Source organism: Drosophila ananassae, chromosome 3R (assembly GCF_017639315.1).
Source record: "Drosophila ananassae strain 14024-0371.13 chromosome 3R, ASM1763931v2, whole genome shotgun sequence".
NCBI lineage: Eukaryota > Metazoa > Arthropoda > Insecta > Diptera > Drosophilidae > Drosophila > Drosophila ananassae.
Genome location: NC_057930.1, coordinates 24,993,498 through 25,015,508, shown reverse-complemented (window position 1 = coordinate 25,015,508; position 22,011 = coordinate 24,993,498). Strand labels below are relative to the sequence as shown.

The window sequence follows — 22,011 nt, the reverse complement described above, 5'->3', positions numbered from 1 at the left end:
AATATTTCAGCTCAGGCCGGAGGATCACATCCGCAAACGAAAGAAACAAACAACAAAACGGCCAGGACAGCAACACTGAACGGCGAGGAGAAAAAAGTCACTAACAAGCATCATATGCCAGCTGAAACGTCAACAACAATGCAACACACTTACACTCGTGCACACACACACAGCTCATTAGAGAAATGACATGGCGCGGGGTGGGCGGAGGAGTGGGCTGTGCCGGGGCGGAGCAAGGTGGCTTAAGGATTTAGCACTCCGGCTTAGCAGAAGGAGCAGCAGCCGGAAATGCAGCTACAGGAGCAGTGAAGGCACCAAAAGAATCAACAGAAATAGTACAGTGAGCTGTCTAGAAAAGGACTTGGTAGAGAATCTCCTACTTGATCCTTTAACTTTATCTATGAGTTTTCTGCAGGATCATAGTTTCAAAATCTCAAACTAAACTTTAATTTAAAATATTAAACTCATCATAGTCTTGACTTTATTTTTCCATTCTAGAAACTCTTTTTGATTAATACTGTGCCCTTAGCTGAAGTTTGAAATGGTATGTCCTGCTCTTCTAGCTTCTGTTTTTTATTCATTCAACATTCATTTGTTTCAAGCTTGTTCGAGCTATCTATTCTGTTTTTCATGGCCAAAAAAATACTCTTCCAGGAAAGTATTTGTTTTTGAGGTAAGTAAACAATTATATTTTATAAACTAAGCTTAATTTAAGGTATATTATTTTTTATTATAATATTACTTTTCCAAAAGGGTATCCCAGCCGTTAACTGATGAGCTACGAGGCATTCTCTGTTTGCTGTTGCTGGCATTTTATGACAGTTGCAAAAAGTTGCCTGATGATGTAATGTGTATGTGTCGCTGACACTGCCACACTCACACACGCGCGGATACTATGCCCCATCGCCTCCCGCCGACCGCCTCCTGCCTCGCCAGGCAAGACCCGTGCCAGCGATGCGATGCCGCCGTCATAATTGCACCTGCAAGGCTAACAGTGGCAGACAGTGGCGTTGGCATGCGGCAGGGTAGAGGGGAGAGGCGAGGCGATAGGAGAAGGATCACGAGCAGCTGCAAAAAAGACGCACAAGGAACAATGACACGACAGAAATATGCCAAGTAGCTGACTCGCCACCACCACCACCGCCCCCGCATCCTTGAGAGTGACAGGAGCGGCGCTGAGGGGGCAGACATATGATGCATATCGCAAATGTCGTTTGCTGTCAGTTTCCGGTTGTTGCAGCAGCCATTTTGTTTATGCATGAACACGAATGCCACTGCGACTGAGACTGCGACTGCAACTGCAACTGCGACTGCAGCGAAAATATGTCCGACGAAGGGGGCCAACGGGGGGATGGGGCAGCACAGGTGAGAGTGCCAGGCCAGGTGACCGGGGTTCAAGTGTAAACTAATTTCGTGCTTTTGCACTTGGTTAGCCCGACATTGAGTTATGATTTTTGGTTTCCTTTGGGGTCAGCACTCGTGGCACGTGACCGCCGGCTTTAAGTAATATTTTATGGGCGTGTGGCGCTTATCCCACGCTCGATTTCAGCGATAGCCCTCGTTGTGACAGGTTCACGCGTTCCAGTGGCTTAGCCAAGCCAAAAAAAGGCCAAGTGTCCTTCGGACAACAAACGGGCAATCGATCAATCAATCCAAGACCTGGTGGGATCTAATGAATGGAATAGTCTTGATTGGAAAAGGGGCACATTGACCGATAATTTGTATTGTTTTCCAAGGAGTCCCAGCCTCGGACTATCTCACGTGCTCCACTAGACCCCTTTTGTAATTTACTTCGACGGCAAGTGTCCGGCAAACATACCACCCCTCGTTACCGATTTGCCGAAGCACCCACCCACTGCCAGAAATTTCAATTGTACTCGACCATTGTCCGGCCAAGCCCGGATCGTACTTGAAACAATTCCGAATTCGGAGAACAATCGCTTTGTATCCTGGCCGGGCAAGCAAACACATGCCCATACACACTCACAGCAAGGACACACTTGATCGGGTTGACATAAGTCACAATGACTGGCCACAATGTTTGGATGATGATTAGGACGAGGCACTTGGGGACCACTCGACTTGATTCGTCGGCATGACGAGTCACTTTCGCTGCCCCCCCACAAAAAAGCACACAAAATTACGGAAATTAGATGCCTGAAACAATTGCAAAGGGCTCCTCGCAGCAGGTCTTTAAATATTCTCTGTAATTCATGGGTTGGCCAACATTTGCAAAGCAAATGGAATATTTTTTTGGTAACAAAATCCTTGCCTTCTACTCCCCGAATCGTTTTCAGTTCATTAAATTATTTTAATAGGACATGAGCAGCTCCACATGTGTGGAGCCAACCGCAATTAAATGTTATAATCAAATCTCTTGGCTTTGACTTTGAACTTGGGAACTTGAACTGGCAGCTGGGACTGCATCGTAAAAAGACAAACACACGAGAGGTTCAAGCAACCGAGAACGTCTAGACAATTTAGGGAATGGCATTATCCTGCTCAGACAACAAAGTCCTTATTAGCCGAGTGAGGATTTTCGCTGCAGATCGTATGACATGATATTTATTTCCATTTCATGGCCAAGAGGAGCATTAAGTTAGAAAATACCAAGCAACGTTCATTAACAGTATTTGCGAATTGAATTAAAGTTGTTGCAGAGGAGGCTTTAAGGACAATGATACACACAGAGACTTTAAAGGCGGTTAGTCCTTCAAAATTATATTTTTTGCTGATCGCGCACTTGCTACATTGACAGTTATTTATATTCTTAAGAAGGGCAGAGTTTCTAAAGAATCTGTACAGAATTGACTCTCGTTGACGCCCTCAACACATTGTCCTTGAGCTTCGGCTTGCTCTTCGACTTATCATTCTTCTTTGGCAACTGTCGCATTACGAGGTCGAAGGTCTTATCGCCTTCTTGGACTCGAGTGTGCTTCGGTCGGCTACTCCGATCCACCACCACGGAGGAGGCGGGGGTGCGCCCTTCGGCCTTGGGTAAAGTGGCGAATGCGGGGAACAGATCCCCAGGACTGTCCAAATTAACTGGCATTGATGGCTCTTTACGGAGGAGTAACGGTTCGGAATCGGGGTCCGATTCGGGTTGGTCTCTGTTTTGCCCGGTCAGAGTTTGATAGCAGGGATGGGTCGGATCGAAGCCCGGCTCCGGCTCTTCCTTCACAAGGCTATCGTCTGAGACATGGGACAGAAGCGTGGAGCGGAAGTACTGGATAACGGGGTACGTGTTTGTCGACTCCTCGCATGGCGGGCACTCCTCGTCGGTAATGGCGGCCTCCAAGCGTATGTCCTCGCTCTCCACGCTCTCGGAGAAATTGGCGAACTCCTCGTGGATTAGGCGTCTGGCCAGCGCCACTGTTGTGAACTCCGTGTAATGCAGCTTCCGGCGCCGTGCGAAGCAAAGGCGGCGCGCCCTCTCCTGCATGGTCTCTGGGATATCGAAATCGTCAGAATCGTCCGAGCTATCGGGGTTTTTAACAAAGATCTCGGGCAAAATGTGTACCGCCTCCTTGCGGAGCTGCCTCTTCAGATCTTCATTGTTCACTGCAACAGTCTTTACTTTTTGTGCCGGCGTTGATTTGTCAATGTGACTTGGGTCGAAGTGATGTTCATATGGATCGGAGTGCACGGGGGAGCCCAAGTTCATTTGGTCAAAGGTTATTTTTTTCTCATCCATCCGCAATTGGAAAGAAGGAAATGTCTTTAAATTAGGATGTAGAGTGTATGTTAAATGTGAAAAATACCTGTTGGCTCCTTAATACAGTGGATATATATTTTGTTGTAGGTCTGTGTAGCTCAAAGCATATACTGAGGATCCCTGTTTCGAAAAAGTGACTGAATAGTTATCACTTTGAAGTTTAGACGTAAAGCCTACTTATGGCATGGTTGTGGTTTATTCGCTATTTTTATAATTTTTTGTATGGCTACTCGTAATGTGCCATTATCCTTTTGGCTCACTTTTCCTTTAGCAATGTGTGTGGGTTGGCTTGGGGTCCTTAATGGCCGAAATAATTGTGCGGTCTTTTGGGTTGAGGAAACTATTTTTGGCATTCAAGCCTTTAGGGAGTATCCTTATGGAGCCATTTGATATCAGAGGCGATTAGGGTGTCTAAATTGGAATGGAGATACAATTTCTATTTACAGGGGAAAGGTGTGTGGAAGATGCTTCATTAAAAGAATTATCCTTTATCCTTAGGGCGGAAATGGATGGCCAAAATAACAACCCGGATTGTATGAAAAACAAAACAAAATAGATTATAGTTTCAAATTATTCTTTTTTTTCTCATTTTAATGCTATTGAAAGAAATATTTTGCAGTATGATGCGGGAAATATTTGCACTTTAGAGTTGCCCGCGAGAAACGTTGATACTGCGACTTTTTCTGTCCTTTCTTTTGTCCTCACTATTGCGGGACTGGTCGAGGTCCCAGTTCTTGCCCTTGTCCATCACGCGGGTATGCTTCATTGACAACCAATGCTCCATGGCAGTGAGCACATTATTCCTGTCCTCAGCCATATCATAAAAATTGTCGGCCAACATTCGGGAATCGGTGAATGAGGTTGGTATGTGAGCGCTTGGTAGTTCTCGTGGTCGATCTGTCGTTTCAGGTACTGGGTCATCTGGTATTCGATCGTGAGATGGCTCGGGTGATTTGGGTGCAGCGACGACTTTGTTCGAAGTAACAGTATTATTATAGCCAGTCAGTGTTTCGTAGCAGCGATGAGACGGCTGGAATCCGGGTTCTGGTTCATCCTTCAACTCTGCTTCATCCACAGTCGACACACTGGACGAATCTAATTGCTGGAAGAAGGGGTACGAGCCCTCCGATGACTCATCTATACACATGGAACACTCAGTCATCGCTTCGTCAGGAATGCCCTCTTCATCCTTTTTGCTCCCTTGCGAACTGAACGTTTGGCTGCCGAACTCCTCGTGAATCAACTTCCTGGCTAGAGCCCGGTTGGCGGCTTCATTGTAGTGCTGCTTCCGACGGCGCGCAAAGTAGATGCGATGGACCCGCTCCACCAGGGTCTCCGGGAAGTCGAATTCGTCCGAGGAACTGTCCGAGCTGTCTGGAAAGAGGTCCCTCTCGAAGAAGTTGTACTTCGGGTTGGCCTCTTGCCAGGTCAGCTTCTCCGCCAGTGCCTTGCTGCTCAGTCTACTCGACCTACTGCCGGTTGTTTCCACGGATGCCCTGTCCGCCATATTCGAGTGCATGAAACTCATGGGATCGAATGTAACCTTCTTGATGGTCTCTCTGGCTGCCATACTGGGTGTATATAGTTCTACTTTATATGGGGTTTGATCTTTAAAAAAAATAAAGTGAAACTTGAATGTGGTTGTGACCGTAAGTCTCCCAAAAACGAAACGAGCAAATAAACACTTTTTTGTCTTATGTTTTTTTATTGTGTTAGTATTTTTTTTTGGGTTGTGTTGTGGGTGTTAATCGGTGTAGTTCTGAGTGCTGACTGATATTGTTACCCCGCTGTACTGGACTTTTCCCATGACATTTCCAAGCAGGGCTTACTTTTTTGTAAAGATTCTCATGCCAACCTTCAGTGGCAGACGCTTGCCATCAGATTTGTTTAGATTATTCCAAAGGATTCCCCCCGATTCCATAATTTGATGTCAGGTTTTTGGTTGGCCTCCCTCAATGCGGGTTAAGTGTTTGACCTTTTTCGCGACCCGACATCGGTATAAATAAAAATTGGGGGCCCAGACCTTATCGCCGCTGGAGGAATTTGTTTGCCAGCCAATTTCGATTGTGTCAGAAGGGAGCGTTATTTATTGGGCCGCAGGCGTCATTGTCTAGCCGTCGATGGGAATAAATATGCGACCGACGTCTCACAAGGATGCATAAATTGTCAAATCGAGATCCTCGGCACCGCTCCAATTTAATTGGATCCGAAAGTTTTCTTCTGAAAGTCGGGTATCTCGTATCGTGTATCGCGAAACCGAAAATTGAGCTGTTGAAACGTGACATTTCCCCGAAACTGAGACGGAACCGCAAGCCACTTGCAATTAAACTGTATTTTCGGCATCTGGTTTTGGGATAAAAGTGGCGCTTTCTTATTTATTTATTTTCTCTGCCTGTTTGGCCACCATTTGACCCACATTCGAAGAAGGAGCTCGCCAAGCCAAGGCAGCCCAGCCAGCCAAGGCGCCCAGGCAGCTCAGGCATTGAAATAAAATGTTTATTTTGCATTTTATGCCAAGAGAGAGCGCTAAAATTATTTACGCAGCATCAGGCGTGTCATTTGCATGTGCCACGCCTTCGGACTCTTGCTGCCGCCTAAACCCAATGAAACCCACAGAAATACGCTAAAAGTATTTACATTTGACTCGGAAAAATTATACATTTCCGTGCAAATAAAAACCAAAGCAAGAGCCTGTCCGCCTCCTCGCAACCCACCCACAGGCAGGCCAGCATCAAGGAGATGGCCGGAAATAAAACCAGAATCAGGACCAAAAAGCAGATTAGACATCCGAGAGGGATCTATACGAAATTGGGATGCTCTTTGAAGTCTAAAAAGAGCTATAATTGATGTGATAATCAATCTGCATGGCTAATACTTAACAGGAAACCATCACCATCTTTGATTCTAACCCTTTCTCAGAGGCGTTGCATAGCTCCTTGGAAAATCAGCTTACCCCTTCAAGGAATAAGTGGCACCAGGCGTGGTAAAAAAAAAGCGCGTTGCCAAAGAGGAAAAAGCTTCAAATCCGCAAACAAACACTGTGACAGCTACAACGCGGGGAGCTGCAAAGTGGGCGGTGGGTTGTTGGATGGAAAGCATCAACCGCCCCGACTGAATGAAATGTACTCTCTATTGACATTTGATTCGGCGAGCGAGGCAGGGAATAAAAGAATATATATCGGGGATGTGGACGACTGCAAAGTGAGCCCCGTTAGCCCCCATTTGGGGGAGCAACCGGGGGCAACCGAAGTGAGTTCCTCACTTTGTTGCACAAAGCCTTGCTCAGATTTCGCAGAAGGAAAACTCTTCGCTTTTCACTTGTCTTCATTGTTTGTTTGTTTGTTGGTTTCGTTTCGTGTCGCTTCGTTCCGTTCGGTTTTCGCTTTTGTTAGTTTGCTTGCGGATTGTGTTTCCTGTTACAAGGCTACCAGATATCCCCTCCCATCCTGCTCCCCAGCTCGCCAAAAAACAATAAGAGCGCCGTCCGCCCGCCCCCACACCACACCACCTCGTACTGTCCTGTCTTGACGCATAAATTTGCCTTAATTTGTTGCAAAATAATTTCATTCATTTACGTGCTGCCATTTACATGGCCTCGGTCCTCTCGTTGATAACTTATTTAAGCGCCTTCCCCGAACGGAGGAAAAACAAAATTTGAACAAAATAAATTATCAAACTGTCACATTGACGTATCGCCCAAGTGAGACAATCCGGGGGATATCCAGGGCCCGGCAGGCACTCGTGGGGGGAGCCTGGATACAAGTGGAGTGGCCAGCGGGGAGATGTCGAGCCAATCTCCTGGCCATAATCTAGAGCATCATGTTGCTCGTTTAAAGGATGTCAAAGGTTGGCCATATATCAGCAAAAGGCATCAAACGCAGTCGGGTCGAGGCATCCGCTCCAGCTTCAGCTTTAGCTTCGGCTACCGCTCCGGCTACGACTCCGGCTGCAGCCCGTTAACAATTTCATGTAACAAATTCTTTGTGCCTTATGCCGGACATGGATACATGGTCAGGAGTGGCTGCCCACAAATTGGGTGGATAATGCAGAGAGAAAAATTCTATAAAATAAGTTAAAGATAGAGCGAGTTAGGAGGAGAAGTAAGAGTACAGAAGTCTCTATAATTAATAATTTCCAACAAGAAACTCACTCTCTTTTTTGTTAAAGTGTAGACATTTGAGCTGTTTCAGATTTCCAATAAATATGCCTAGGGTGGTCCTGGTCCTGTTTCTGGTCCGGCTTCCCCTCCTGCCCTTGTTACTCCTGCTGGTCCTGGCTCTGTTTCAGTTGGTCCGCACTTCCTGCTGTCTGCCACCCACTGTCGCTTATTTGACATCCTGACAGTTTCGACAGTTGCCTCTCGTTTCTCGCTCCACGACAAAGTGCGTAGGGACGAAGGACGCAGGAGTCAGGACGCTGGATGAGGGAGCCACCAGAGCTTTGTTTATTTATATGGTTTGCCCGGGATGTGTGGCTGCTGTACCTTCATTTCATCCTGGCGCTGCGGTTTCTAGCGTAAACGTTGCTTTGTTGCCAAAGCGGTGGCGGTGGCACAAATCCTCTATCCAGAAAAATATCCGTCGAAGGATGGGTTCAAGGTACAGCCCAGCAGGTGACAAGGATTCGATGGGTTATGTGTCAGGGTGTACGGGGTATTTATGAACGCCACTGTTAGCCACTAACAAGCGGCTAAAATCTGTCGCCAACAATGGCGGACGCTGGGCGGGGTATGACCGGGGAAAATGTCAATCTGATTCGAGCTTTACATACACTTCTTTGATGTGGGTTAGAGGTACGAGAAGTCCTGGAGGATTGGAAGATCCCCTAATGTATATTAACCATAGAGTCCATCCTATTTTACTGTCCATTTCGTTTTATTTAAATGTAATCTCTTCAATACATGCATGTCCCTAAAATCAAACTTTAAATGAATCTGATTTTTCAATGAATTGTTATCGGACACCTTGGCTTTGATTTGATTGCTTTTTGGTTACTTTGATACACTTTTTTAATGGCGCGTCCCACCGCGAAGGATTCTCCGGATGAGGGCCTCCTAAGCAACTGAAACGTGATAGCTACACGCACAGCTCGGATTCAAGTTGGATTGAGCTGAGGATTCTTTTCCGAACTCGACCCATTGGCACCCATATTTCCAGTTATTGTTTGCAAATGCCAGCATTCACTTCATTCCCAGATCGAGTGAAGGAGATGGCTGATCCGGCTGCAAGCACTCTGTCTCGCTTTCCGGACCCGGACACAGACCCGGACCCAGCCACTAGTACGACTCCGGAACCGGGGTCTTGTTGATTTTGTCGATTTCGCTGCAGGCCAATGGATGCTATGGACACAGAAGACAAACGGATGGACAGAAAGTTGTTTGCTTCATTGGCTGCCACAAAATATCAACAAGCATTTTGTTTATTTTCTCAACAAAAACGACACAGGCAGACAAGCAGAGACCCGGACACACACTCGCTCGCACAAGCTATTAGAGTTGAAAGCGAGTGGCAGGGTGGCGGTGGTGGCGGAGCCATTTCTGGCTTTTTTAAGTGCATGTTGTTTTAGCGCTTGTGACATGCAGCTGGCAGGGGGCTGGTGCTGGAGCTGGGGGCAGAAATGGAATCGAAATTTATGCAACTGCAGTAGCAGGATTCCATTGTTTAACCACTGAAGGGTTTGCTGATGTCCTGTCCGTCCTTAGTCGGTTGTAAATTAAATGTATTTCCAGTCAGCCCGTCGAGGTGCAAGCTTTCGGAGCAAAGTGAAAGGGTTTTCGGCTCTTGACATGCTTGTATTTGCTTATTGATTATATTATTGGCTTTTCATTTACTCTGAATTGCTTTTAAAAGGCCGAAAGGGTCCTTGCGGTAAATTTAATTGAAATGCTTATGCACATAGAGGGTGCTTAGCCTTGAAGACCATCCCCCCCGAATAAAAGTTTCTTGTTTCGAGCATATCCTTTGCGGATGACAGGCTCCTCCACCTTCTTACACCCTTATGATAAATGCAAAGTTGGTGGCAAATTTATGCAATTGTGACTTTGCACAGTCGGGTGTCCTGGTGTCCTGGCCTCCTCCGATCAATGCCAGGGCCGTGGGCCATGTCAACGAACGGAACGAGCGATACTGGCATGGATATATGGACGTATGGATGTATGGGATGGGTGGCAGATACCAGATACCAGATACAAGATACGGTTATGGATACGGAGTAGCTACGACCATGACTGCAATTTAAATATTGCATGTGCTAGCATGGGAGAGCCGTGACCAGCCCGAAAAACGAGGAACAGGAACACGCCAGGACCTCCAGCCTGCAGCCTGATGCAGCCATGAAGTCACTTGTAAAATTTTCTGTATGCGATTTTGGTTTCTTTGTTGTTGAATTATTTTTTTGGGAATTTGAAGCTTGTTGGCCCAACCCGGGGCTTAGACTTAGCAGTTCTCCATAAAGGGGTGTCCCTCAATGAAAATTCGGCAGGTTCTCAGCCAGATGAATGACTGCTTGTTTGTTTAAATAAACAGAAAGTATTATTTTCTGTGTGAAGTCCCATATGCGAGTGCCGCCGACACATATTAAGCATAAAATTGTGCGCCAAACAAAGTAACGATAAATTGGACTAAAAGTAAGCAGAGCCTGCAGATGGAGCTGGAGCTGCCGATGGCGATGGCTATAGCGATGGAGCCGGCAATCCCATTCCGAAAAGAGGGGCGTATTTGGCAGGAAGCGTCGCATTATAATTTATGCACATGCAAGCCGATGGAGTCTGGCCGGGGTCGTCTGGCCGGCTTTTTTTGGCGTGGCGTGGTTTGGCAGGCTTCTGCTCGGTTTGCGGGCCTGCCACTTAATCCGCGTTTAATAACACGAAGCCGAAGCCACCCTGCTCCTGATCCTGATATGCGATACGAATTACTGTGTGCGGTAGCATGAAAAATACATCGCAGACGCTGCATGTCGATAGCCATTTCTTTAAGAGTTTTATGGTTTAATGCCCGCGGGCAGAGCTCTTGTAGAAATTTAAACAATAAACCGAAAGTATTACCTACTTATAAACCAAAAATTTAACCCATAAACTAATAAACTGAGCTGGAGTATTCTTTTACAATCTGCATAACGAGCTGAATTAAGATAGCTCCGAAAATCCTTTGTTTTACGGCTTTAATTCCACCACTTTAAGGTTTAATGGCGATGCAAAATAAAGTTAAAGGACTGACCTGTCCGCCCAATCAGTGGCGATTGCCAACGTGAAACCCCATAAAATGCGGCGAAATCTTTTAAAAATCTTTAACACTCCAAAGGCCCGCCGAGGGAAATATTTCGCTTTGGTTCAGGCCGGTTCGGTTCGAGGCAGTTCGGCTGGGGATCGTATGTTATGCATGCCTACCCCAAGGGGTCAAAGGGTGAAAATGTTTAACCAAAGGCATTTTTATCAGCCGAGGTCTTAACACGCATATACAAATATGCCAGCCGCACACACACACACACGCACACACAGGGATGCAGTCCTTCGCAGAGCGACATAAACCAGTCAAGGCTTCAGACCGTGTGTGTGTGTGTGTGTGCGAGGGCTGGGGGAACGTCTGCGGGTTAAAAGCGAAACCTTATCGAAAACGTTTAAACGCACGCAAATTCCACGTGGGCAAGATAAAACATGCATAAGCCCGGCGAGGGGGCGGGGCGGTCGAGTCCTGCGACGGGGGGCAGGCAAAATGGAAGGGAACTGTGTGTGAAAAATATGCCAATGTTAAATATTTGTCGCATGCTGTTTTTGCTTTTGTACGGCGTACAGCGTAGGGCTATGGTGTCTCTGGTTTGGCACCCCTCAGATAAAGCGTTAACTACACACACACACACACACAGGCATGTAGGCAGAAGCCACGCCCCCCTACCCACACACAGATACACGCTCAGTCAGGTGCTCTGGTATGCGTAATCTTTTGCGTGCTTTACGCATTACGCTCGACACAGGACAACGTTGCAGGACACTTTGAATTATTCATTTACATGCCGCCATTCTTTTGTCTCTGTTGTCCTGCGTACCCTGGAAACTAGGATCCTTGAAAATAACTTTGGAATGAAAATGTTTTCAAAGGAAACAATAGTTATTAACTAGCTATAGTCTGAAGAGGGAGAGAGTCTGAGGACTGTTCCTCTTCTAGGATATTAAAAAGTTTATACATTCCAGGAGGGCTCCTTTTATAGGCAATCCTGGGGACAGTTGACCCGATGGGGAAAGCTAAAGATTGCCGGGCGGCCGGGGGATTTGAGGAGGGTGGGCCCCCAGAGCCGTGGCTGGGGCGGGGGGTGAGGACAGGTATAGCCGCCTCCCAATAGGCGTGTTTGTAGCAACAACTGTATTTACTTTTATCGCTGATAAAGCGCATAATTTATGGCTGCTTCACAAAATTTAAATGCCCACGAGAATGTCCAATGGGGAAACAAAGCGCCAAGGAATTCCAGCCCACACTTTTACTTCCTCCGTCCTCTTTCCCAGTTCCCTCCATAAATTCTAAAAGTGCGTGTGTTGTCCAGGTCGGCCATCTCCATGGCAGTCCTGGTATGCCAATTATTTCGGACAGATAGAGCTTAGAGCGAAAACAATTTAATATGTTGCCAATTAATTCTTAATTTTCATAATTAATCGAGTTTTTTGCAGATTTTGGAATAATTAAAGGAGCCGTTTTCGCTAAAAAAAAATTACATAGCGTAAATAAGTTATTAGATGCAAATAACCTGGACTACTGCAAAAACACGTAAATATTGTTCAATATTCTGGCGATTACCGCACTTCGATATGAAAACTTGTTGAACTCGAGTGGGCGGCAACCGTAACTTCAGGCGAGGGCGTGGTCATTCAAAATCAATTACACACGCCCCCGAGGTCAGAGCGCAATGATTTAAACTACGGGCCAACGATAGCAACAATGTGCGTGTGTCTGTGTGGACTGTGCAGTAAATAATTGTAATTTAATAGCTGATTAGAATGTAAATGCAAAAAGTGTTGCCTGCATTTTGGGGCACTCCTCCATTAAATGTTTTCTGTGTGGGTGGTGGCTCAAAATAAAGAGGTGAGTGGAGCGTGTTATGTGCTCGGAAAATGCAAACTGAAATGCAATGCTACGTGATGAATGTTGGAGTGCAAAATATGTGGCGTTAAATTTTTGTCGAGGGTAAACAAAAGTCAAGTAAATGAAAATTAGCATAATATGCCCTACCTGAGGGGGTCCTAGTGCCAACAAGGAAAGGTAAGTAACTTAAAATATATAATTTTGTATTTATTTATTAAGCTTACAAGAGTAATAAGCTACCTTGACTTTCAACGGGAAGCATGAAGATTAAATAGTCAAAAAAAGCTAAAAAAGGAAAGGTCTCTTGCTATCCTTGATTCCCACAAAAGGCTCTAAGCAAATTTATGACCGCCAACCCAAAGGAATGTGACATTTCTTGCTATTTTTGCACACGCTCCGAGATGTGGAATATCCTTGAGTTATGCGACGAAAATAGCGCTAAAATATGCAGGACTCTATGCCCACTTTATCGTTCCACGGCCCCTGCTTTCACAGAAGAATCTGTTTAAATAAAAATAAAAAAAAATGCACCCAACTTGGCCGGGCGGCCCTAATTGAAATGCTGACAGGGGGCGTGTCAGGAGCTTGGAAAGTGGCAGGTACTTGGACCCAGAGCAATCAACCTAATTTGTAGTATGCAATGCGTCGAAGCCCGGCTCATGTCTGCAGTTCATTCCATCCGCTCGCCAGCCGGTCGGTCAATATTTATAATGATGGCTAATCTGCAGGAATGACAGTCACGGTCCCCCTGACATAGGCAGAGGTCAAGCGGAGCACTCTGAACTTTTGCCGTGGCGTGGCATGTCTGCCAGCCAGCTGGGCGGACGCTTTGTTTGACTCTCCACGGAAAGGGAAGCGCTTTAAAGCGATGGTGGAAAATAAATTGAAAGTACTTGTCCATTGTTTGATTAATGTGTCAATAATGGCGAACGGACCGCGACCCGGAATGCTTCAGATAAGGCATGGGAGTTCAGAATGTCGGACTAAGTGCTTTGGAAGATTAAAGCTTTAACTTTTAAAGTGAAAAGGCGATGAGTTGGAGTGTGCTATCGCTGATTTCAAGTAGTTCCTATAAAAAGTGAATGATATAATTCTTAAAGGACCAAAGTGGTTATGTCCTTGATTCTTTTCCTTGATATGAACTTAGTATCCTTCGTCGCAAAACTCCTCGAGAACTCAAGTCGCAACTTTCCCAACTTGCCCTTAACTGACAATTTCAACTAATTTGCTCGACTGACGCCCAATAAATCTTCTTGCCCAAATCAACTGAGCCACGCCCCTGCCGCCCGTAAGTCCACACCCCCTGCATCGCCTTTTATGCTTATTGGCACAAAAGAGACAGCAGAATTAGAGAGAAAGGGAGAGATGAAGGGGGCGATGGTAACTACCACGCCATCGCCGTCACTGCAAAGAAACGTAATTTTATGTAATTGAAACCATTTTCGTGTTAATTAAACTCTTTTTTTGTTCCCGAAAGCTCTTCACATTGGTCTGCTTCCTCCGAGTACCTAGTCCTGGGTCTGATGAAGGTCCTGGTCTTGGCTTAAAGCATTTTACACTTGCCATTAACGTGGCTCTGTGTCCAAAGTGACAGCCGCAATGAAAACAAAGACGCGGACTTTCAAATCGAAAAGGGAGCAAGAAAAGTAGCTGCACTGTGGATTATTTATTATTCAATAAATTAAATATCTGATTTAAGAATAAGAATATATAAATAAGTTATTAAATAAATAAGCATTGAAGCTTAATTCCTTACTATTTTATTTGTTTTTATTCCAAACTAGTTATTCCTTTCAGTGTCTGGCAAAAGTCATCGGATAATGGCTGCCACCGTTAAAGATTTCCGTTTCTAAAGGTCCTGCCGGGACTGCTTTACAGCCATTAAAATGGATTTCTTTCTGAGCATAGTTTGGAGAGTCTATTTTCAAGTGTTTTCCAACAAAGTAAAAGGTTAATATAATGTTTGAATGGTATTGGCTTTGATTCTAAACGAGTTTATTCCTTTAATCAGGCTAATCGCCTTCTATTGTGGTTTAAAAATAAACTCCTAAGCCTGTCACTCCCACTGGGCTGCCAAAATCTTTTTAATTAAATTTACTTGCACATTTATTTTTGGATTGAGAAATGCCAGTCGTTTATTTGAGCGTATGCAAATAAAGTCATAAATACAATGGCTGTGCGCCGTGACCTTTGACACTCATGCCCAGGACTTAAGTTTGTTATGAAAGACAAAGCTGCGAATCAAAATAAATTAAATATTCTTAATAATAGGAAGTATTATTTTAGGAAATAATTGATCTTTATCTGTGATTGCTAGATGACTTGTGGATTTTCCACAGGGTATTGTCACGGTCTACTTGTATTCTTAGCCTTTTTTTGGCACTGTTGCTCTGTGGTTTGTGTCATTCATTTGGCTTTTGTTCCACCTGGCGAGCCACCCTTGCCACTGCCACTGCCACTGCCTCTGCCATTGTGCCGGGCCTCATTTATTTTACTTACACGCATGCCACGCTGGCAATGGCGATGGCGATGGCGATGCCGCCAACGTCGCGTCATTTATGACACCTTGACAGAAAAATGAGCACACCGCACACAGGGGCAGAGGGGCGAAGGTGCTGGGGGGTTGTTAAGGAGGGTGGGATGCCAGATGAGGTGGGTCTGTGTAGGTGTCTGGGGTGCGGTTGTTGGCAAACGCACATTCATAATTTCATTTTCCTTTGAGACAACGCCGACCGCGACGGCACTTGCTCTGCCCTTGTACTTTCCATCTCTTTCCTCGTCCTGATTGCTTTCTTTTTCTTCTATTCTACTCTTCTAGAAAGTATTTATGAGACTCACATGTGTCCTTGGAAGCCTCCAGCAGAAAATTATCAATTATGATATTTCACTTCTCTACAAGTTTTGAGTTAGAGGAAGGATTCATGATATTCAGGTAATATTATTACAAAAATCCTAAAAAGAGTAGCAAAATGTGCAAAAAGGATTCAAGTATTTCCATTTCATTTCCGCCACTCCCACTCCCCCGACTTTGCGCCCACCTTGCCTCCTGCCTCTCTGCGCCGCCTTATTATGCGTCTGAAATTGAAAAACTTTGTTTGCCGGCACGCTGGGGTTAACAAATAGGCTGCCTTGGCTTGGCCTTCAGCCCGCTCCCTCCGCCCTCCTAGTCCCTGCCCCTGTCCCTGTGCCCCACTCATCCGTTTGTGGCAACACCCAAGAGTGCGTCACATAATTTGATGCCTTTTATGGCTTTTAATTTGTTGCCGTCGCTTCTGTGTCAGTTGGCTTTTGGCTTTGCCTCCTGCGACACTTTTTTTTATTATTATTTGAATCTGCCAGTTGTCAGTGCTCTTTTAATGAATTCGCCGGGCTAATGAGTAGAAGGAAAATGGAAAAGCGGAAAAACGGAAAAGCGGAAAGGCTGGGAAATGGCTGGAATTGAAAGAGGCGAAATTGGCAACAAGTGTGTGAGCCCTTCATCAGTTGATCGAAGTGGCTTATTCACAAATGGCCAATTCTGCCAGGAGCGTGCTCTGGAGAAAATTGAACCTGCCACTGCTCCCCTCCAGCTAGAGCAACAGCTCCAGCAACGTGCATCAAATGACCCGACCAAAAGTGGTGTGTAACCCAAAGAGGAAAATAGGGATTTAGTTGAAGGTGAAACCGAGGGAGATGGAACGGAAGGGAGCGAGGACACTGCGCGGGGCTAATATTAGTTGTCGCCGAGAAAGGGGGGCGTGTCCGGGTCGCGTGTTCGTGCTGCTTTGATTGCCTGTTCTAGTAACGAAAATTGATTTTGCTTGTTTATTGCGAAATATTGTTTGTTATTGTTTCGCCTTGTACATCGTCCTCCCCACTTATTGATATTTTCAATAGTTTTCCGTGGGTTGACAACAGCGATTGCCTTAAACTACGTAGTGGTCTTTGAATAGATTGTTTTTTGGGGGTTAAAGTACTAGGTTATATCCTTTCAACTGATAGAGGAGAAGCTTCTGCTAAGTAGTTTCACAATATTTGCATATCCTTACATTCCAACATCCTGATGCGTTGCCTCGCATCCAGCCATCCATCAGGGCGGGCAACACATTTATAAATTATGCAGTTTGCACTAAAAAGTAACAACACAAGCCGAGTCCTGCCTTTTGTTGCTCCCTGGGAGAGGGCTTTTGTTTATACTTTTAATAAACAGCCCGGAGATAGAAAGGGAAGGCAGGGATTCCCGATTCACGAGCTGCATATGCATTACGAAGCCGCCCTGTTGCACCTGCCAGCACAGCTACAAAAATCGCGAAATCTGAATAATTATGATGTACAAGAACAAACACCCTAAGAATAGCACTGTTTTCCCATCAAAACCAACTGAATTTTTAAGGATTCATTATATAGAACTAGTTCTATCCACTCTTTTCTCGCACTGCCGCTTTTTTTGCTCACTACTATTTGCCATTTGCTTTTTGTTAAATTGCTTCTTTGTGTTCAAGTGCAAATTTCGACGGTTTTTACTCGGCATACATGTTTTTTTTGTTAGTTTTTGGCTTAATTTTCTCCTTTTTTAGCCGCGCCTTTGTTGGTCCACCTTTTGTGCCATGTGCGGCTGCTTTATTCAGTGCATTTTGTTTGCATATCAAAATGCGTGAAATGTGTGCAAAAACGATGGGAACGCGCCGAGGTACGATATGGGGAATAGTTCTGGATGGAATACTACTCCTCCACTGGGGCTTTGTTCCCGCTCCCATTCCCGTTCCCGTTCTGGGGCAACTTATTAGCGGCGTTTTGGCCCGCCATTTTCCCATGCATAAAAATGTAAGCTCTGCCGGGGCCAGGAAAATTTATGTGCGTATAAATATAAATGTGAGCGAGAGGGATTGGGAGTGGGAAAAATAAAGTAAATTTTTACTACCGCATTCCTATGATGGTGCTGCTAGAGCCGCTTTTTTGTCCAGCTCCTAAAGCAACAAATATGCGAGGCATTTTTCGGCTTAGGACCAGCCGCAAATGAACTTTTCAGACCAGGATATCCAAGGATATAAGAGCAAAGTCCTCAGATTTGATATAAAGAATCCCATATCACGCTAATTCTCCTCCAGGTATCTGCAAGTGATAATACCCTTTTGACAGCCGCTAAGTCTTTAATTTTTTTATAGTTTCATTTAATCCTTTGTAATTCCTCAAACGATTTCTTCCCGGCATTTAAATTGCCTTTTTTTCTCAAATGTGTATTAGGTCCTTGGAAATATGCCCGACCTGATCGTTGTCCTGACAACGCTGATCCCTAAAACAGACCCAAAAACAATGCGGGAGTCTGGCGGACGGAGTGGCAACTATTGCGGTGACATGACCGGGGCCAGAAACACTTCGTTCTACATCACACAAAATGCCAATGGTTATGCTAATGCCAAGGTGGAATATCCAGCAGGAGTGCTGGCTGGAGCAGCCAGATTCTGGATTCGGGATTGAGGGCCAGGAGCAGGACCACAGCCGCAGCCAGTCAACTTTTATTTCAACTTTATGCCATTCGGAGACCATTGGATGGTAAGTGGGGTCTGTCAGCATGTGTGCGGGCCCTAAGCTCGACCGCCCCTCGTGTCAGTCCCCTGTTGTCTTATTCACTGGGAATTTGTGCACTGAGAAACATAGGTTTCAATTATACAAACCAAAATATAGAAAAATGAGATACATAGAAGCTCACATGGCGTATTCTTAATTTTTTTTGGCAGAGATATTAATTTGTTGTATAATTTATATATTTCATGTTACTTTATAAAAATAATAATTTTTTTCAGTGCCCTTTTGAGGGGATTATGCGGCATAAGGTCGAATGAAGGCAAGAGGATTGAGAAAGGACAGGGAAATGACAGGGCCGGGAAAGTCAGGGAAGGAACGACTCACACAGAATCAAGCGGTCAGCGGGTAGTTCCCGTTAAATTCAGGTGTGTCCTTCCCCTCCAACCACCCCCTCCCCCTGCCACTCATTTGTGCACTAGCTGCATGAGCTCACACTCACGCCCGGGCACCGTGTGTTTGTCCGAGCTAATACCTTTTTATGACCGTCATATGTTAATGCGGCTTCATTAACATTTTAATGTCGCCGGTCCCAATAAAATAACACCAGAGAGAAAAAACCGTAAAGGCCAGCAAAGCAAACCCAGAATCGTCGCTTAATTAAAAAATGTAATTTAACAAAAGTAAATGAGGACGCGCCAAGGTAATGGAAAGAAAAACAAAGCCAGCCAAATAACATAATTCTTTGCAAGGATCTGGTGCTTTTATTGGCCAGTCATCTCTATAAGCAATAATTGTATGATTTCAATAATTGAATATTTAAGGTATTCTTAGAACTGACTAACAATATTTACCAAAGTGGACGAGAAAAGGAGCAAAATAAACAGAAGCCAAGTCCAGGACCGCGTAAAGAGTTTGACGAACAAGTAATTTTAAGCATCGTTTAATTTTCATTTCGGCCAACTTTTTTCCGCCCTTTTCGCCACTCTTGCCGCGAACTTTGCGCCACCCAGCCACCCCGCTGCTACAAACCTTTTTGCCGTCCAATGGACATTTGAGCAGAAAAATTCCAGTGCTTTTTTAACAAAGTTAATTTTTATGCTCCGCTTTCTGATTTTACGCACTCCCTTGCCTTCTGTGGGGCCTGGCTTCTATTGTTTTTGTGTAGAGTTTGCTGCAATCAAACGGCAGAGATTGTATCAAAGGTTTTGTTTCCCGAAAAGCGCTTTTTAGTCGTCAAAATGGCAAAGGTAAAGGTCAGGTCGCCCTTTTGGCTGGACGGCCGGAAGGAAATGGTTCCGGGAAAGGCAAGAGTGCTTCAGGCTTAATTCGTTTTTGGTTAAATAATTGCATAACGAGGGGTACACCACCGCGTATGCGTTATATTCCAAGCTAGATATTAGATATTAGTCTTTTAAAAGGACACAACCATTTAAGGATTCCCCCAACTCGAAATCATCGCGACTAAGTCCTCCCGACACCCATTTCCCAGTGAGTGTCTGAATGGCATGTGTCCTTGCACTTGCACCGATCAAGTCAGGTGGACTCCGGCCTCAATCTCAGCTGCATCTCGGACATGGGTAAGCTGTGGTGGGGCAGGAACAGGGACAGGGACCGCAATCCAAGCCAAAGTGCCGGGCAAATGCAATTTGCATATGCATGAAGCTCTGTGGCCGACATTTTTGCAAGTGTAAAGTGTAAGAGGTGCAAATGACAGTGACCAGGAGGCGGGAGAGGACTGAGGACGCAGCACGCTGCAACAGCCATGATTGTGCAGCAACAACAGAGACCGAAGGGAAAAGGAATGCAAAGTCCTTGCGTAAAGTGCTCTGGGGTCTTGAAGTTCCTTGGGGGAACTAACATTCATTTCTGAAAGTGAAACTGGATAAATTTTAAAATATTTCTCAGGACTCAGGAAACTCTGCCAGGCGAGCTTTGGAAAATGATTTGAGCGTTTCCCTTCTGGATACTTCCAACTGCAATATCCTCGCGTTCGGTTCCTGCCTGTTTTATGTTTCTGCTGACTAACTGTACGGCGGCCCGCCCCCAACAGTTTTTAATTAGTCATTTGGCTGGGATCTATATGCAGAGGCAGCACCTGTTCCAGCTCCTCGCCCACTCTGCGGCGCAGTCACTGTTTGGTTTACTCCCATTTGTGTTATTGTTTTTAATTTGAGAATTCCCGAGAAGTTGTAAATTCATTACTTATTCACTTGACGGCGGAAAGCCAAGAGAAAGAAAAGCTGAGCGCAAAAATAAATTAAAAATGTAAATTAAATTAGTAACTTTAGTGCGTCTGTCAAGTGCTTGGCTGATTTATTTGGCAGGCCAGCCAAATGACCAGTCAGCCACCCAGGTCCTCCATCCAGCTCCTCCAGCCCCTGTCCCAGTCCACTTCACATTTCTATTTCCATTTTCCCCGGCATAATTAAGGAATTTGAAGACTTTTCTTTGGCTCGGCTCACTCTCTCGCTTAACTTGACCTTCATCAAAGTTGTCCCTGGCAAAGTGTGGAAAATCTCCGGGCCAAGAGTCTGAAAAGTATTCACACACATGCAGGACAAACTTTATTGCATAAATTTTTAAATGCCACCGAGTCGGAGACGGAGATGGCAATGGAGACGGAGGAGGTGAGCCATGGCGGGCGAGATATAAATGTCACTGAAAATATTGCAAGACTTTGCCATTCATTCGGTGGCCCCTTCAGGCGCCCCTCCACCACAGCCCCGGTCGGGCAAAGACATAGGACCTATGATGCCACGGGGTGGCATTGTCCCGCTGCGAGTTGCTCGGTGGCTGCAATCAGCCAGCCAAACTTGCCTGCCCTGGCGCCGAGCGTCAAGATAAATGCACAAGTTCATTTTCAGTTTAAGTCAGTTGCCCTAAAAAATAGGGAAAATAGCAGGAATGTTGTTTAAATATCAAAAAGATTATTTTAAAGGCTTAATGGATCTTTAATCTATAAAAAATGCAAGAAGGAATATGATTCTTGACTCAGTTTATTGGTGTCTGTTGCTCATTTGAGGAAATTGGATCTTATATCGACCTAATTTAAGAACAAAGGAATAAATGGCACCATGAAATTAAGCCAAACAGCTCTTCTACAGTGCATCTGCAGTCGTTCCGCACTTGCAGCTGCCTAATTTCCATTTTCATTTGCTTGTTTTTTTGGATGGAGGATGGGTGGGGAAGTTCTTTTTTTTGTTTTCCGCTTCCGCTTTGCATGGAAAGCGGGAAAATGCTGTTGATGTTTGCTGCATGCCACGAAGCTTGGCTTGGCTTGGCAAGCGCATGGCATATTTGCTTTTAACTTTTGTGTCAGCAATGAAAGCGAGACAGTGGCGGCGGGAGGACATGAACGGGAAAAGAAAGAGCCTTGTGAGATAGATACGGATAGACACAGTCGGAGATGCACTTGCAGCTTGACTCAGACATGAAAAAGTTGTGACATTTAAGCAAACAAACAACCTCCACCCACACCTTCGACGATTGTTGCCACTGCGAAAGTTTTATATTTTCCAGTATTTTTTCTGGCATTTACATTCCTGCACCACAGAAACTTTCTAGACGGAACGAGATTCATTTCAGTTGATTCCGAGTGCAGCAAAAAGGAAAAGGCAGCACAGGGACATGTTCCACGTTAATTAATGCAATCTTCATCACTGCACGGCTATCGAAATGAGTAAAATCATTTAACTTTGGCATTGCCGTTATTACTGAAAAAGT

General features: G+C 45.2%; 2 protein-coding genes across 3 annotated transcripts; both read right to left on the bottom strand.

Moving 5' to 3' along the window:
- Nucleotides 1–2,705: 2,705 nt before the first annotated feature.
- LOC6497603 lies at nucleotides 2,706–3,895 on the bottom strand. Of its 2 annotated transcripts, none has more exons than XM_014906249.3 (2): nucleotides 3,762–3,895; nucleotides 2,706–3,718 (listed from the first exon to the last, which is right to left on the bottom strand). In XM_014906249.3, the coding sequence occupies exon 2, from the start codon at nucleotides 3,692–3,694 to the stop codon at nucleotides 2,789–2,791; it is 906 nt and encodes a 301-aa protein (XP_014761735.1). In that variant the 5' UTR covers nucleotides 3,695–3,718; nucleotides 3,762–3,895; the 3' UTR covers nucleotides 2,706–2,788. The 2 variants fall into 2 exon arrangements, with proteins under 2 accessions (XP_014761735.1, XP_001961729.2); XM_001961693.4 differs by having other exon boundaries at nucleotides 2,706–3,694; nucleotides 3,762–3,880.
- Nucleotides 3,896–4,358: 463 nt separating this feature from the next.
- On the bottom strand, nucleotides 4,359–5,285 carry LOC6497602. The gene has a single exon (XM_001961694.1). The coding sequence runs from the start codon at nucleotides 5,283–5,285 to the stop codon at nucleotides 4,359–4,361; it is 927 nt and encodes a 308-aa protein (XP_001961730.1).
- Between the last annotated feature and the right edge of the window lie 16,726 nt (nucleotides 5,286–22,011).